This window comes from Thamnophis sirtalis, unplaced genomic scaffold (assembly GCF_051295495.1).
Source record: "Thamnophis sirtalis isolate CommonGarterSnake01/CBP01778 unplaced genomic scaffold, rThaSir2_p1.2 scaffold_4, whole genome shotgun sequence".
In the NCBI taxonomy this organism is placed as follows: Eukaryota; Metazoa; Chordata; class Lepidosauria; order Squamata; family Natricidae; genus Thamnophis; species Thamnophis sirtalis.
Genome location: NW_028261384.1, coordinates 53,766,860 through 53,780,879, shown reverse-complemented (window position 1 = coordinate 53,780,879; position 14,020 = coordinate 53,766,860). Strand labels below are relative to the sequence as shown.

Sequence of the window (14,020 nt, the reverse complement as noted above, 5' to 3'; positions counted from 1 at the left end):
TGTCAATTTTTGGTTTAGAAAGATTCGGGTTTTTCATCTTTTTTAGTTTCAGCTGGACTTTGGCAAGTAGTAGATTATGATACATCTGTGCCTGGGTATGTCTTTGCTCATTTTACTGAGTTTCTAAATCTTGTTTATTGTAAAACAGTCAATTTGGTTCCTTACTGTATTATTTTGTGTATCTGCCAGTGATCTCCAAGAGAAAAAAGAGAAATACTGAAAAAAGTATTCAGAACACATTGCCTATTTTCCTTGCAGTTCTGTCACCTCTATCATTTCTGGTTTCTAAGCCAACATTTCCAACTACAGGAGCATCACTTTCTTCTCCCACTTTTACATTGAAGTCCCCCATGAGTATTGCGATATCATTACCTTTTTAGAGTTTTTCAATATACTGCTTCATAGAACTTCTCTAAATCCTCCTCCTCATTGTCAGCTGTGGGAGTGTGAACTTGTATAACATTCATATTTATTGGAGTACTATTTATTTGGATCATCATCACTTTATCAGATACAGGAATAAAGGACTTGATGCATTTATTTACAAGATCATTTACTATTATAGCTTCTCCATTTTGATAATGTTTACTATTTTCAACAGAGTAGTGGATAGTATAATCTCCTATTCTACATGTTCCATTTTCAGGCCATCACATTTCACTCACTCCCAATATAGAGATATTGTATTTGAACATTTCTTGGATAGTGTTGTGTGTTTTCCCAGATTCATTGGGAATTCATTGTTGTGTGTTTTCCCAAATTCATTTTCCAAGATTCATTGGGATTCATTGTTGTGTGTTTTCCCAGATTGGGACCAACCAAACACACACACACACACACACACACACACACACACAGATATAGATAAAGCATAAAATCTATACTGGGTAGAGCCCTCCAATCCGCCACCTGGGGTTTCGTGCTCTGTGGGGGTTCCAGGCTCCTCCTAAGAAAGAAGCCTAACTGCCTGTTTGGTAGAAGACAGGATTAGGAATGGGGCTGGAGGAGGAAGCCTAACTGCCTCTTTCGTGGAAGAAAGGCAGGATTAGGAATGGGAGGGGCAGGGGGTGCCTAACTACCTGTTTGGTGAAAGAAAGGCAGGAGGCTATAATGGTGGGTTGGAGGGAATCAAATACCTCCCATGGACCAACGGGCTTGGTCAGTGGTAGCTGGCTCATCAGTATCAACTGAAGGCAGAGACCTCATTGGTCAGAATGGCTTCAGAAGAATAGCACATGGTGTGGTGGCAGCCACTTGAACAGCGTGTACACAGCAGTGTAGAAAGCAAAGGGGATACTACTACACTATATATTTCCCAGGAAAATCATGTTAATGGCGACAAAACTTAACAATGGCTCTAAGTAAAGGAACTCCTTAAATGGGGCAAGGGTGCTAAGAATCTCCTGGTCTGCTAGAGGCATGATAAACCCAAAACTACGAATTGGAACCTGGAACTTGAGAAGCCCATATGATATCAGTTTTTAATTAAGCATAATGACAAGTATTTCATCATTGTACTTCTGATGTTTAATAACAACACTTCTGAATGTTATATATATGGCCCATGTATTCAGGGTCCAATCTTGCTTTAAAGTGAGCTTCCAAATGTTTTTAAATGATCTAGCTGCAAATCTAAATTGAGAAATCTATTATCAAAGGCTGCATGTACCTGTCTATCAAGTTGTACTTGATCAAGCATGTACTTTGTTCTGAGCCACCACTTTTAATAGCTGTGGAAAGAGAATCAATTTTGTTTGTTGTTCTGGTGATCTTTTCTGGATTTCTTAGGATACCAGAACCTCCCCCCCCCCCCCAATATGACTAATATTTTCTCTCTCACTTCAACGAAGTAGGGTTTCTGTTTCTTTTAAAAGTTACAAAAGAGGCAGTCACCTTGATAGCTTCTAGGTATTTTGAACAACATTCAATTATCTCTCTTGCCATTGGCCATGTTGCTTTAGGATTAGTGGAAACTGAATTCTTTATTCCGTTTAATCTTCTATAAACCTCATTGCTTCCTCTTTGCTGGATGCAAGATGCAAACTAATACTGTATAATTAGGCTATTAAACACATGATAATGTATTAAGGAGGCAGATCTTTTTGTTGTTTACGTGGTCTCAGAGAAATGTGAATCCACATGATGGATAGATCAATATGATCTCATTGCAGTTATGATGTATATATGAAGGCATAAGCATGCTCTGAGAGCTCTCATATTTTTAACACATGAACACAAATTAATAGAACATATGGGGGTTTTCATATAATCAGGATCTTGACATGCAAATATGGAATGCTTTTTTTTAATGTTAAACAACAGCCAGGTATGTGATATTTTTACTAGCAATCTAGAGCAAAGATTTCCAAAGCAGGTGATTTTAGATAAGCTTGGAATTAAAAATTTAAAAAATCTGTACTTATAGGGTTAGAATATTAATAGCATATTGTAGATATACTAGATCTAGTACTTAGAAAACATAACTGATTCAGTTATGATGGACGCCAATAAATGCACTTTAGAAATATTAAGTATAAATAAATAATTCATAATGTCTAGTCTTTATTTTCTTTCCCCCCCAGGTTGTGTAATAGCCGAGCTGTTTACAGAAGGTGTACCTCTCTTTGATTTGTCACAGCTTTTGGCATATAGAAATGGTCTCTTTTCTCCTGAACAGGTCTTAAGTAAAATTGAAGATCGAAGTATTAGAGAATTGGTAAATAATTCTACTCCTTTTATGGCTGCTTACTTAAGTTTTTCTACTTATTTGACAGCATTCTTTCTGAATCCTCTCCCTTTATTCTGCTACCTTGCCTCCCACCCTTGAAGGTTATTCAAATGATCCAGTGTGAGCCCGAAAAGCGTTTAGCAGCAGAAGATTACTTGAAACAACAACGTAACAATGCATTTCCTGAAATATTCTACACTTTCCTTCAGCCATATATGGCACAATTTGCCAAGGAAACCTTTGTATCTGCTGATGAGCGCATCCTTGTTATCCGTAAAGACCTCGACAATATAATCCACAATCTCTGTGGGCATGATCAAACAGAAAAGGCTGAGGGAGCGACAAAGGAAAATGGATTAGTCATCTTGGTTTCGGTAATAACTTCGTGCCTGCAGACCTTGAAATACTGTGATTCAAAATTGGCTGCCTTGGAGTTGATTCTTCAGTTGACACCTAAGTTAAGTGTAGAAATCCTACTGGATCGTATCACCCCTTATCTCTTGCATTTCAGCAATGACTCTGTGCCCAGAGTAAGGGCAGAAGCTGTTAGGACACTCACTAAAGTTCTGACTTTAGTTAAAGAAGTTCCACGGAATGATACCAATATCTATCCAGAGTACATCTTGCCAGGTATTGCTCACCTGGCCCAAGATGAAGCAACTATTGTCAGACTAGCTTATGCTGGTAAGAAGTGAGTGTGTGCTGGGTGATAAGATGAAAAATTATTAGGACTCATTTGTTCATCTGTTATTTCTCCTGTAAAATAATAAAGATGGCAGCTAATTATATATAAGTGTAACTTAGGTACTGAATTTTATTTCTTTATATTGGACATTAAGTTATTAAAAATTAAAACATATTTGGATACATCTTTCATAGCAAGAATGTTTCTTGATTTTATGTAATATTCAATACCATTTTATATAGGCATTTCTATATAATCATATTGGTGGATGTGCTAAAAATTTAAGATAACGTTCCAGGCTCTCACACAAAATGTGTCTCAAAGATATGTTTGGAGTCATACAACTCCCATATAGTGATTGTGGCTAGTCTCAAGCCCTATTTACCCAATATGGTTTGTATAAGAAGGCTCTCTGCTACCTATATAGCCCAATGAGACATATATTTCCATTACCAACTAATTTTTTATACAAAACAAATAAACTTATGGTATTTCTATTAGTATTCCTTAAGAATGCTTATCTGGGACGAAGGAGCACTTAATAATAAATATGATACTACAAATTACTCTTTTTCTTGTAACCTGGAGAGGGAATTGGGGAGGATAATTAAAATTACCTATGGAAACATTGGTGTCCATGTTCAGTGCATTACCAACTTTTTCTGAAATATACATTATAATGTTTGCAGCATTCAAAAAAATGCTTGGTTCATCCTTCAGTTTTCCAATAACTGAGTTTTTAGGTGAACAAGCCCAATTATATAAATTTAGAGAGAAGCATTTTTGCAATTATGTATATATGTTCAGAGAGAGAGAGAGAGAGAGAGAGAGAGAGAGAGAGAGAGAGAGAGAGAGAGAGAGAGAGAGAGAGAGAATGAAATGAAAGTTATTTTAGACTTCTATGACTAAGATTAATATAGTTCCATATATTTATTCTGTGACACTTTGCTTTTAATCTTTGCAGAGAACATAGCATTGTTGGCTGAAACGGCTCTGAGATTTTTGGACCTAGTTCAATTGAAAACTCTGAACATGGAAAATGAACCAAACAGTGAAGAAATAGATGATACAACACATCCTAGTGAAAATTATGATACTGGTAATGTATTTCTTAGACTGACTTACCTTTTAAGTGTGATGTATATAATGAACCTAATGACATTTCCAGATAAATATCTACAGGAAAGGATTTCTGTTTTTCATGCTTTTTTAATATAACCTTTCTCATTCTAAAATTTTCAAGATATGCTGGCTAGGAATTATGGAAGTTGCAGTTCCACTGTATCTGCAAAACATTTCTGATTACAAAAAGATACCAAAGATTTTCCATAATCTATAGCATTTAAGTAAAAGAAAGGAATGGTGAGGTAGTATAATTAATAATCCACTCAGTAGGAATACATCTTAATGTTCCTTTGTTAAATCACAGTTTATCTCAGAAAATAAATACCATATTTTAAGTTGGTCAATCTTCTGCTTAGCATTTTCAAATTCTGTATGGATCTCATGTACAGTATATGGATTTATATACACAAGCAAGACTTTCTGCATGTCACCTTATAATGTATATATGTAAAAGGAATTAATATGCAATTATTTTAATATTGAATTGTGCTACTGGAGATTTTGATCAAGCTGAGATTCTGTGTTCCAAGCACTATTACACTAATTCCAACTTGAACAATAGCATAGACTTTAAATGCCTTACAGCCCTTTAAACTGTAAGCCTATATAACTGATATTATTATCTGATGCAAGATAAGGCATGAGTGCTAACTTGGAAGGAGTTCTGAATTGAATGGAAGTTACTTCATTAGTTGGAGGATAATTTACCCTCCTCTCTTGCTACTCATGTTCTTTTTAAACAACTATCCATTATTCTACCTTTCCTAACCTCATATCCTAGGAACTTTTGGAGACTGACTCCTTGAATTCCAGGGTATGATTTTGAGCCTTTTTTTTAATGATTTCCAGATGGTGTAGCTTCCCAGAGATCTCTCATTTTCAATTTCCATTCTTAGAATGCCCCAAAATAAGCTGATAAATTTTAACTATGTCCCAACCAATAACATCACCATGTCATAACATGTTTTTCTGAGACCATCTAAAGATTGAAAAGCTGAAATGCCCAACTTTTAGAAGTTTTCTATCTCTTCTGTAATTACATTGTTTTAAGGTGATGGCAGTGTAGGAACTCTGTATGTTGCAGCTCATGTAGACACTGTGCTGTGAGCAAAATAATAGTGACTTGATCTTGTGTTTTTAATGTTCTGATAGCCAAATGTTATAAAGTATTCCTATAGCTCAAGTTCAAAATGTGTGAGAGAATGCCACATCAATGCATATTCAAATTTCCCCTTAGCTTCGAAGTTTTATTCCCTCTTTGATTTATCACATGATACAGTTTTAAGAAAGGTGGGTTGCAGACCTGACTCTACTACACTTTTTCTCTTATAACCTAGTACGTTGCATTTGTCACTCATAATGTCATCCCATAATTTGCTAAAATACATAATTCATTACATTTTCATAAATGTTAACAATTCAGCAAAGATAAAAGAAAAGATTACTGAATAAAAATATCATATTGCGTTGAATGATAGCGAACATATATTCTTCATTTTATCTGATCTGTTTCTGTGTTACTCTTGCAGAGCTTCAGGCCTTGCATGAAATGGTTCAGCAAAAAGTGGTCACTTTATTAAGTGATCCAGAAAATATTGTTAAACAGACTTTAATGGAGAATGGGATAACTCGTCTTTGTGTTTTTTTTGGACGACAAAAAGCCAATGATGTACTTCTTTCCCATATGATCACTTTTCTTAATGATAAGAATGACTGGCATTTACGGGGAGCATTTTTTGACAGCATTGTAGGTAAGTACTTAATAACAAAAATAATATTTCCATTATATTATAGGATGAATTGTTTTCTTTTTTAACATTTATCATTCTTATACATTTATTTTCATTTAATAGGTTATAATATACAGTTTGGGTTGCTTTGTTTACCATCCCTTCCTCCTGTTATAACACCACCTTATTTTCCCTTTCTTTTCTCCCTCCCTCCCTTCTCTACTTTCTTCCTTCCTCCTCCATTTCCTTCCTTCTTCCTGTACCTTTCTCCTACTCCTGCTCTTCCATTTCCCCTTCCTACCCTCTTTCCTCCTCTTTCTCTCCTTTCCATCCTCCTCTCCTTACCTCTTTCTTTCCACCCTCTCTCCCTTCTCTACTTTCTTCCTTCCTCCTCTCCTTCCTTCTTCCCTTACCTCTCCTTTGCTCCTGCTCTTCCTCTTTCCCTTCCTACCCTCTCTCCTTCCTCTTTTCTCCCTTCCATCCTCCTTTCCTTTCCCTTTCCTTTCTCCCTCCTTCCCTTCTCTACTTTCCCCCTTCCTCCTCTCCTTCTCCTTCCTTCTTCCCACACCTTTCTCCTACTCCTGCTCTTCCTCTTCCCCTTTCTACCCTCTCTCCTCCTCTTTCTCTCCTCTCCATCCTCCTCTCCTTACCTCTTTCTTCTTTCCCCCGTCATCCTTTCATTCTCTCCTCCGCTCTCCCTTTCTCTTTCTATTGTTGTTGGTGTATCTATTTTTAAATCTCAGTTTATGTTTCCTTGGGATGGTATTTCCGCCAACCCAGATATAGTTTAATATCAGTTCTTATTCCCTTACCTGTGCTAATCTATCCTAACTATATTTCCCCCCCACACACACACTTTGTATCTCTCTGTTATATATATACTTATATATTTAATGCACACAACAATAAAAAAACACAAAAAAAGAAAAAAACACAAAAAGAAAAAAAAAACCATCATCACATAGAGCATGTCGTTTGGTTACAGGTGTTTTAACGTCCATATTCTCGAATAATATTTACCATCTCAGACTTTTCATCTAGTATAACTAAATACCTCACTTTCATTCTACGATATATATTCAATTACCATTAATATTATTTTTCCCCAGAAAATATGCTTATGTTCATTATTATCCTTGTACTTCATACTTTCAAACAGAGGTCTTATTCCTTCATTTTTCAACAAAATGTCCTAAATAGTCACTACATATATATACCAATTTTCAATTATTCCCTTATCAAAATTATTTATCAACAGGATATCATTATAATACGTTCTTAACATTATACATTATATTACCAGTCCTCTATTAAGTATACACAAAATCATTATTATCCTTATCCTGTTTAAAGCAAAAAATTCTAAAATATTCAATTCATAGATATATTAATTTTTCATTGTATCATTGTTAATTTATTTCACAGCATAGTTGTGTCATCATTTAACTTCTTCAATTAAAGCATGAGTAAATCATTTTTCATTTCCAAGTTGTTGTTTTTTCCCCCTAGCCACCGATAAAACAAGTCCCATATCTTATAAAATTGCTCGTCCTCTTGTTCTCTAATTTCAAGTGTCAATTTACTCATTTCAGCACAGTCCATTATTTTTTGGATAACTTCTTCCTGTTTTGGTATTGTTTCATTTTTCCAGTTTTTTGCAAATACGATTCTGGCTGCTGTTAACATATTTACAATCAGATATTTTAAGTCTTTGTTATAGATTTCTGGTATGATCCCCAATAAAAAGACCTCTGGTTTAAAGTCTATTTGTTTGTATGTCATTTTCTCCAACCACATGTGGATTTTAGTCCAGTATCTTTTAGCTTCAATGCAAGTCCACCACATGTGGTAATATGAGCTCGGTGTCTGATGACATTTCCAACACTTTTCTGATTTATTCTTGGACATTCTTGCAATTCTGGTTGGGGGTAGATGCCACCTGTAAAACATCTTATACAAGTTTTCTCTATATGCAGTAGACATTGTCATTTTATAATTTTGAGACCACAGTTTCTGCCAATTCTCTAAATCAATCCCATACCTAAAGTTTTTTCCCCAAGCTATCATAGTTTCTTTAACTTGTTCTTCTTGCAATTTAACCTCCAATAAATATCCATATAGTTTTTTAATTACTTTTTCATCAGTACCTGTTAAAAATTTGTCTAACTCAGTCATTTTATTGTAAAAACCTTTGGATTTTCTATCTTCATTCTATCTAGATTGTATCTGTACATATGAATACCAGTTCATTTCTATCCCTTCTTGTTTCAACTCTTGAATAGATTTGAGTTCACCCTCTGCATTCAATAATTCAACATATCTAACTGTTGGTTCCTTTTTATATATTATTGGATATGAAAATGCTTCAATTGTTGATATCCAGACTGGAATTTTTAAATAGTGTACTCTTTTTACCTTTTCCCAGTTTAATAACAACGCCTCCCTTATATAATGTCTTCTAAAATAACCATGTGCTTTAGTTCCCTTATACCATAAGAAAGCATGCCATCCCAACAGTAAATCATGACCTTCTACGTTCAATAAGCTAGAGTTTTTTAAGGATATCCACTCCTTAATCCACATCAAGTTTGTTGCTTGGTAATATAGCTCCCAATCAGGTAGGCCAAATCTTCCTCTAGTTCTAGCATCTTGTAGCAATTTAAGTTTTATTCTAGCTTTTTTCCCTTGCCAAATAAACTTCAAAACTATTTTATTTAACTCTTGAAAAAAATCCTTACCCAATCTGATTGGGATTGTCTGAAACAGGTATAGAATTCTAGGTAAAATGTTCATTTTAATTGTAGAGATTCTTCCCATCATTGATAAGTGCAGATTTTCCCATTTCATCAGATCAGTCGCTATTTGTTGTTTTAGTCTAGTATAGTTGTCCTCCTTAAGAGTGCTACATCTAGGTGATAAGTATATCCCCAAATATTGAACCTTACTTGTAATTTGGATCTGCAAAGTTTCTGACAACTCTTCCTTTTGTGTTGCTGGGATATTCTTTGTCATAATCTTTGTTTTATCTTTGTTTATTTTCAAGCCTGCTACTTTTCCATATTCTTCTATTCTTTCTAGCAGTTTGGGTGCTGTTTCTAGTGGATCTTCAAGAATGAAAACTAGATCATCTGCAAACGCTTGTAGCTTATACTCTTCTTTCTTAATTTTCATTCCTCTTATTTCTTCTCCTTCTCTGATCTTTCTGTTTAGGACCTCTAATGTTAGGACAAAGAGTAGTGGTGATAATGGGCAACCTTGTCTCGTACCTCTCTTTATTTCAATAGGATCTGTTAATTCTCCATTTACCATTATCTTTGCTGCTTGTTTCTGATATATCATTCGTATGGTTTGAGTAAATTTCTTACCAAAGTTCATCTGCTCCAGTTGTAAAAACATAAATTGCCAATTCACATTGTCAAAAGCCTTCTGCACATTGAGAAACATCAATGCCATTTGTTTTTCGGGGTGGGCCTCATAATATTCCAAAGTATTCAAAATCATTCTCATGTTGTCTTTAATTTGTCTCTTAGGTAAGAAGCCATTTTGATCTGGGTGGATGAAGCCATTTAAATATTTTTTAAGTCTCTCAGCTAGTATAGATGCAAATAGCTTGTAATCTGAATTTAATAAGGAAATTGGTCTATAATTCTTAATTTGTGTTAGATCGGTCTCTTCCTTAGGTAGTAATGTAATATACGCTTCTGACTATGACTTCGGTATTTTGCTCTCAAACATCAGTTCATTCATGACTTGTAGGAGTGGGAGGGTCAATGTTTCTTCAAATGTTCTGTAAAATTCCACAGGTAGTCCATCCGGTCCTGGGGCTTTCCCATTGTTTTATTTTTTAAGTGCATCTGTTAGCTCCATCATTGTCATTTTACTTTCTAGCATTGTTCTAGTTTCATCTGATATCTGGGGAAGATTAGCATCTTGTAAGTATTTTTTGACTCGTCCCTCCTCCACCTTCTCTTGTTCATAGAGCTTAGCATAGTAGTCTTGTATAATATTTTTTTTCTCAATATTTCCATGCTGAATTTGTCCTTGTTTATCTCTTAATTGGAATATTTTCTTTGTTTCTCTCTCTTTTTTCAGCTTATATGCCAACCACCTGCCTGGTTTATTCACATTTTCAAAATAATTCTGTTTAGCATCTCTAATTTTTTGTGCCAGTTCTTCCTTTTCCAGTAGGTCCATTTTATGTTTAATTATGTCCATTTTTATTTTGACATCTTTTTTTTGTGGCGATCTCTGTAGTTCTCTTTCAAGTATTTTGTACTCATTATCTAAAGCTTTATGCATTTGTCTTTTCTTTAGGTTTCTCTTCCTTGTGTAGTCTATTATCAAACCTCTAGTAACAGCCTTCATTGTGTCCCAAAGATTCTGCAATGATGTATCTTCTTTCCTATTTTCTTTAAAGAAAAGGACTAACTCTTTTTCCGTTTTTTGTACAAAATCTTTTTCTTTCAATATAGTATTATTTAATGTCCATCTGGATCTTGCCCTTTGGCCTTTCCATTTAATTGAAATTGGGTTGTGGTCCGCCTAGGTACTTGCTCCAATCTCAATTTCTTTTATATTGCAGCTCAACTCTGCTGAGGCCCATATCATATCTGTTCTAGAAAATGATGAGTGTCTATTTGAGTAGAAAATGTATTTTTTTTTTAGCATTTCTTTCTCTCCATATATCTTTTAGATTTACTTCATCTATCATAAATTGTTTTCTTAACTGACTAATTAAACAGTTTTATATATAAACTATGAACATCTACAGATCTAAGTCAGGTGAATCAATGTACCATAAATACAAATTGCTCTCTCACAAGATGACCAGTCAGATGCACCCTGAATATTGTACAGGTAGTACTAAGGTTAGTGATATTTAGAAGTGGGATTGCTCCACTAAGCAATGCAGTCATGAAGCAGAACATAGCATATCACTTAGCAATGACTGTCAAAATATCACAACCTCGTGAGTCATTAAATCATTAAGCAGTAAGAGACAAGTATCCCAAAAAGAAATATGCCATGGGTCATCTAGAGAGGACCACGAGTAGACACTAGGGAACACAGGCAGGCTGATGAAGACCACAGGTGGGGTGGGGAGATTTCTTGCAGACATGACGATATGCTACAGAGTTCAGGTGGGAGTACTGCAAGATGTTGGTACTCTGCACCTAGGGAGAAAAAGAACAGAGGCAACTTATAAGAGTGAGTTTCAACCTTTCTTGTTGACTTCCCCTTTGACTTTTCTTTTGGGAATCTAGCTGGGAAGGTCTCAAATGGTAATCAAATGACTATGGCTTATTGTAGTGTCATGAGGCAATCATGAGCCAAGCACTTGGAACATGATCACACAACATCAGGGATGCTTTAATAGCTACAATAATTTATTTATTTTTATTTTATTAATTTATTTTATTTCCAAAGTTAAAATACATTCAAAAAAAGAAAATAAAAACAAAGCAAGAGACAAAAACAAAAAATGTGCATGAAAGAAAAATCAAACGTAAATTGTTCCCCCAGTTGAATATTGATGAATATATTTCAACAACCATAGTTTCTTCCCCTTGAAAAACAGGCTTTCAATTTATAAACTTGGACAGCTCCAATTACTCAACTAATTTGACTTATCATCTTATCTACTGCAAAAAGAGTTAGCAGTTAAATCCAACATCAAAAGTGTCATTATAATTTTGAACAGTCATTGAATAAGTGATCTTGAGATGAGGACTATCAGGAATGATGCAGACTATGAATTATTCCATGTTGTCTGCCTTCAGCATATTATAATCATACACACACACACACACACACACACACACACACGTACACATACACACACACACATACTGTATGTATGTATATATGTATATGTATGTATGTATGTAGAATGGTTGCATATTTAGCACTAATGATTAGTCCTCCATCCTATACTTAAAGTTAATGCCACAGTTAGGGAAGCCATGGTCCTCCAGATGTTGCTAATTATAGTCCCAGTCAATTATGAAGGATGATGAGAATTGAAACTCAGTTACATGTGAATGGTTACGGGCTTCCCATTCCTGATGTTTTCCATTAAATACTAAAACAGTGCCAACAAATTCTGAAAAAGAAGATAGAAAATCTATAGAAAACAGCTGCTGGTCTTAAAATGACATTCAGTTTCATTCTTTTTCAAAATCAGGCAAGTTGTTTTACAATATATGTTGAATTTAGTTCATAAAATTATTTAGTTTTTTAGGAATTATAATTTGTGTTTTTTAAATCTGTCTGGATTTCAGGTGTGGCTGCTTATGTTGGCTGGCAAAGCTCTTCCATTCTAAAGCCTTTGCTTCAGCAAGGACTGAGTGATGTTGAAGAATTTGTAATATATAAAGCTCTCAATGCCCTTACCTGTATGTGCCAATTAGGGCTTCTGCAGAAACCTCATATATATGAGTTTGTGTGTGATATTGGTAAGTCAGCTCCCTCTCCCCTTCCTATTTCAAAAATCCTTGTATGACATGTAATTTAATCACTGGTATATAGTCTTTCTCTCTAATTTAAAATCATCCAAGTGGTTCCCAGAATATACAACCTTCATAGTTTTTGGCTGGAATTCTTGCAATTGTAATCTGAACACATTTAGATGGTATCAAGTTAGGAAAGATTCTACCAGATTAAAATAGCTTTATCAAATTATCAGTTGACATAGTTTATTAAATTATCCTACTCTTTCAAATGTAATTGAATTTCAAAGTAACTTTCAAAGTAACTCTGGTTAGTGATTGATAACATTTTACATTCATAAAATACAGCCTTCCTACACAATCCTACTACTTCCACTTCTTTACTTACCAATATTTTAGGAAAAGGCATAAAACTGCATCATATCTTTTCATGGTAGTGCTGAAAACCATCCATCTAGAAGCATCAAAAAATCAGTAGGTTTAGCCAGAAAATTGTTTCTATTTCCTAGCTTGAAAACAGTCCAGCTGAAATACCTAGCTACTAGGTATTACTAGATAGAACATTATGTGATGACTTTTGCAATGAATTATAGGTTTGTGGATGTTATTATGAACAGTTAGGAATAAAATCAAAAATATTACAAAGCAGCAAGGAATTAAATTCTTAATAGAATATTCTGCCACATGCTAAAATTATAATTTTGAAGGAATAATAGATGAATAAATAGAAACTTTCTTCCTCTGGATTCATTTATTTGTATTTTCAGCTGGAATTGTTATGTGCATGTGTGTAAGAAATTGTGTAGGTTTTTCCTTTAGGATTTGAACTATGTTTCTAATCTTATTAAAATCAATGTTTCTTTTTAGCTCCTTTTTTGTGCCATCCTAATCTCTGGATACGTTATGGAGCAGTAGGATTTATCACTGTTGTAGCACAGCATTTGAATATTGCTGATGTTTATTGCAAACTAATGCCTTACTTGCACTCCTTCATCACCCAGCCAATAATACAGGTAATAAACCAAGTGCATATTATTATCATTCATAGCAATGCACTATATAAGAGATCTTAAACTTTGCTTTACATTTTTCTTTTGTGAAAACTGTTTAGATCAGAAAGAGCGATCATAGTTAGTATAGCTGAAATGAAATCTTGCATACCTTTTCTTCAATGGCAGCAGTACCAGCTATTGTTGCAATTTATAATTTTCTCCATTTCTGTATTACTAATCATTTTTTGGAGATGGAAGAATTTCAGTGATAATTAAAATTGTGACCACATGTGGCCAATGACTTGTTCACT

General features: G+C 34.5%; 1 protein-coding gene across 2 annotated transcripts in view; it reads left to right on the top strand.

The window, feature by feature from the left end:
• The window catches only part of PIK3R4 (phosphoinositide-3-kinase regulatory subunit 4), a 57,016-nt gene that overhangs the window by 8,834 nt on the left and 34,162 nt on the right, over window positions 1-14,020 (top strand). For both annotated transcript variants that reach the window (XM_087712934.1, XM_087712935.1), the window contains exons 4-9: window positions 2,583-2,716; window positions 2,830-3,412; window positions 4,378-4,512; window positions 6,068-6,289; window positions 12,550-12,723; window positions 13,585-13,730. In XM_087712934.1, the coding sequence (XP_087569060.1) occupies window positions 2,583-2,716; window positions 2,830-3,412; window positions 4,378-4,512; window positions 6,068-6,289; window positions 12,550-12,723; window positions 13,585-13,730 (1,394 nt within the window). The remainder of the gene's footprint in view (window positions 1-2,582; window positions 2,717-2,829; window positions 3,413-4,377; window positions 4,513-6,067; window positions 6,290-12,549; window positions 12,724-13,584; window positions 13,731-14,020) is intronic.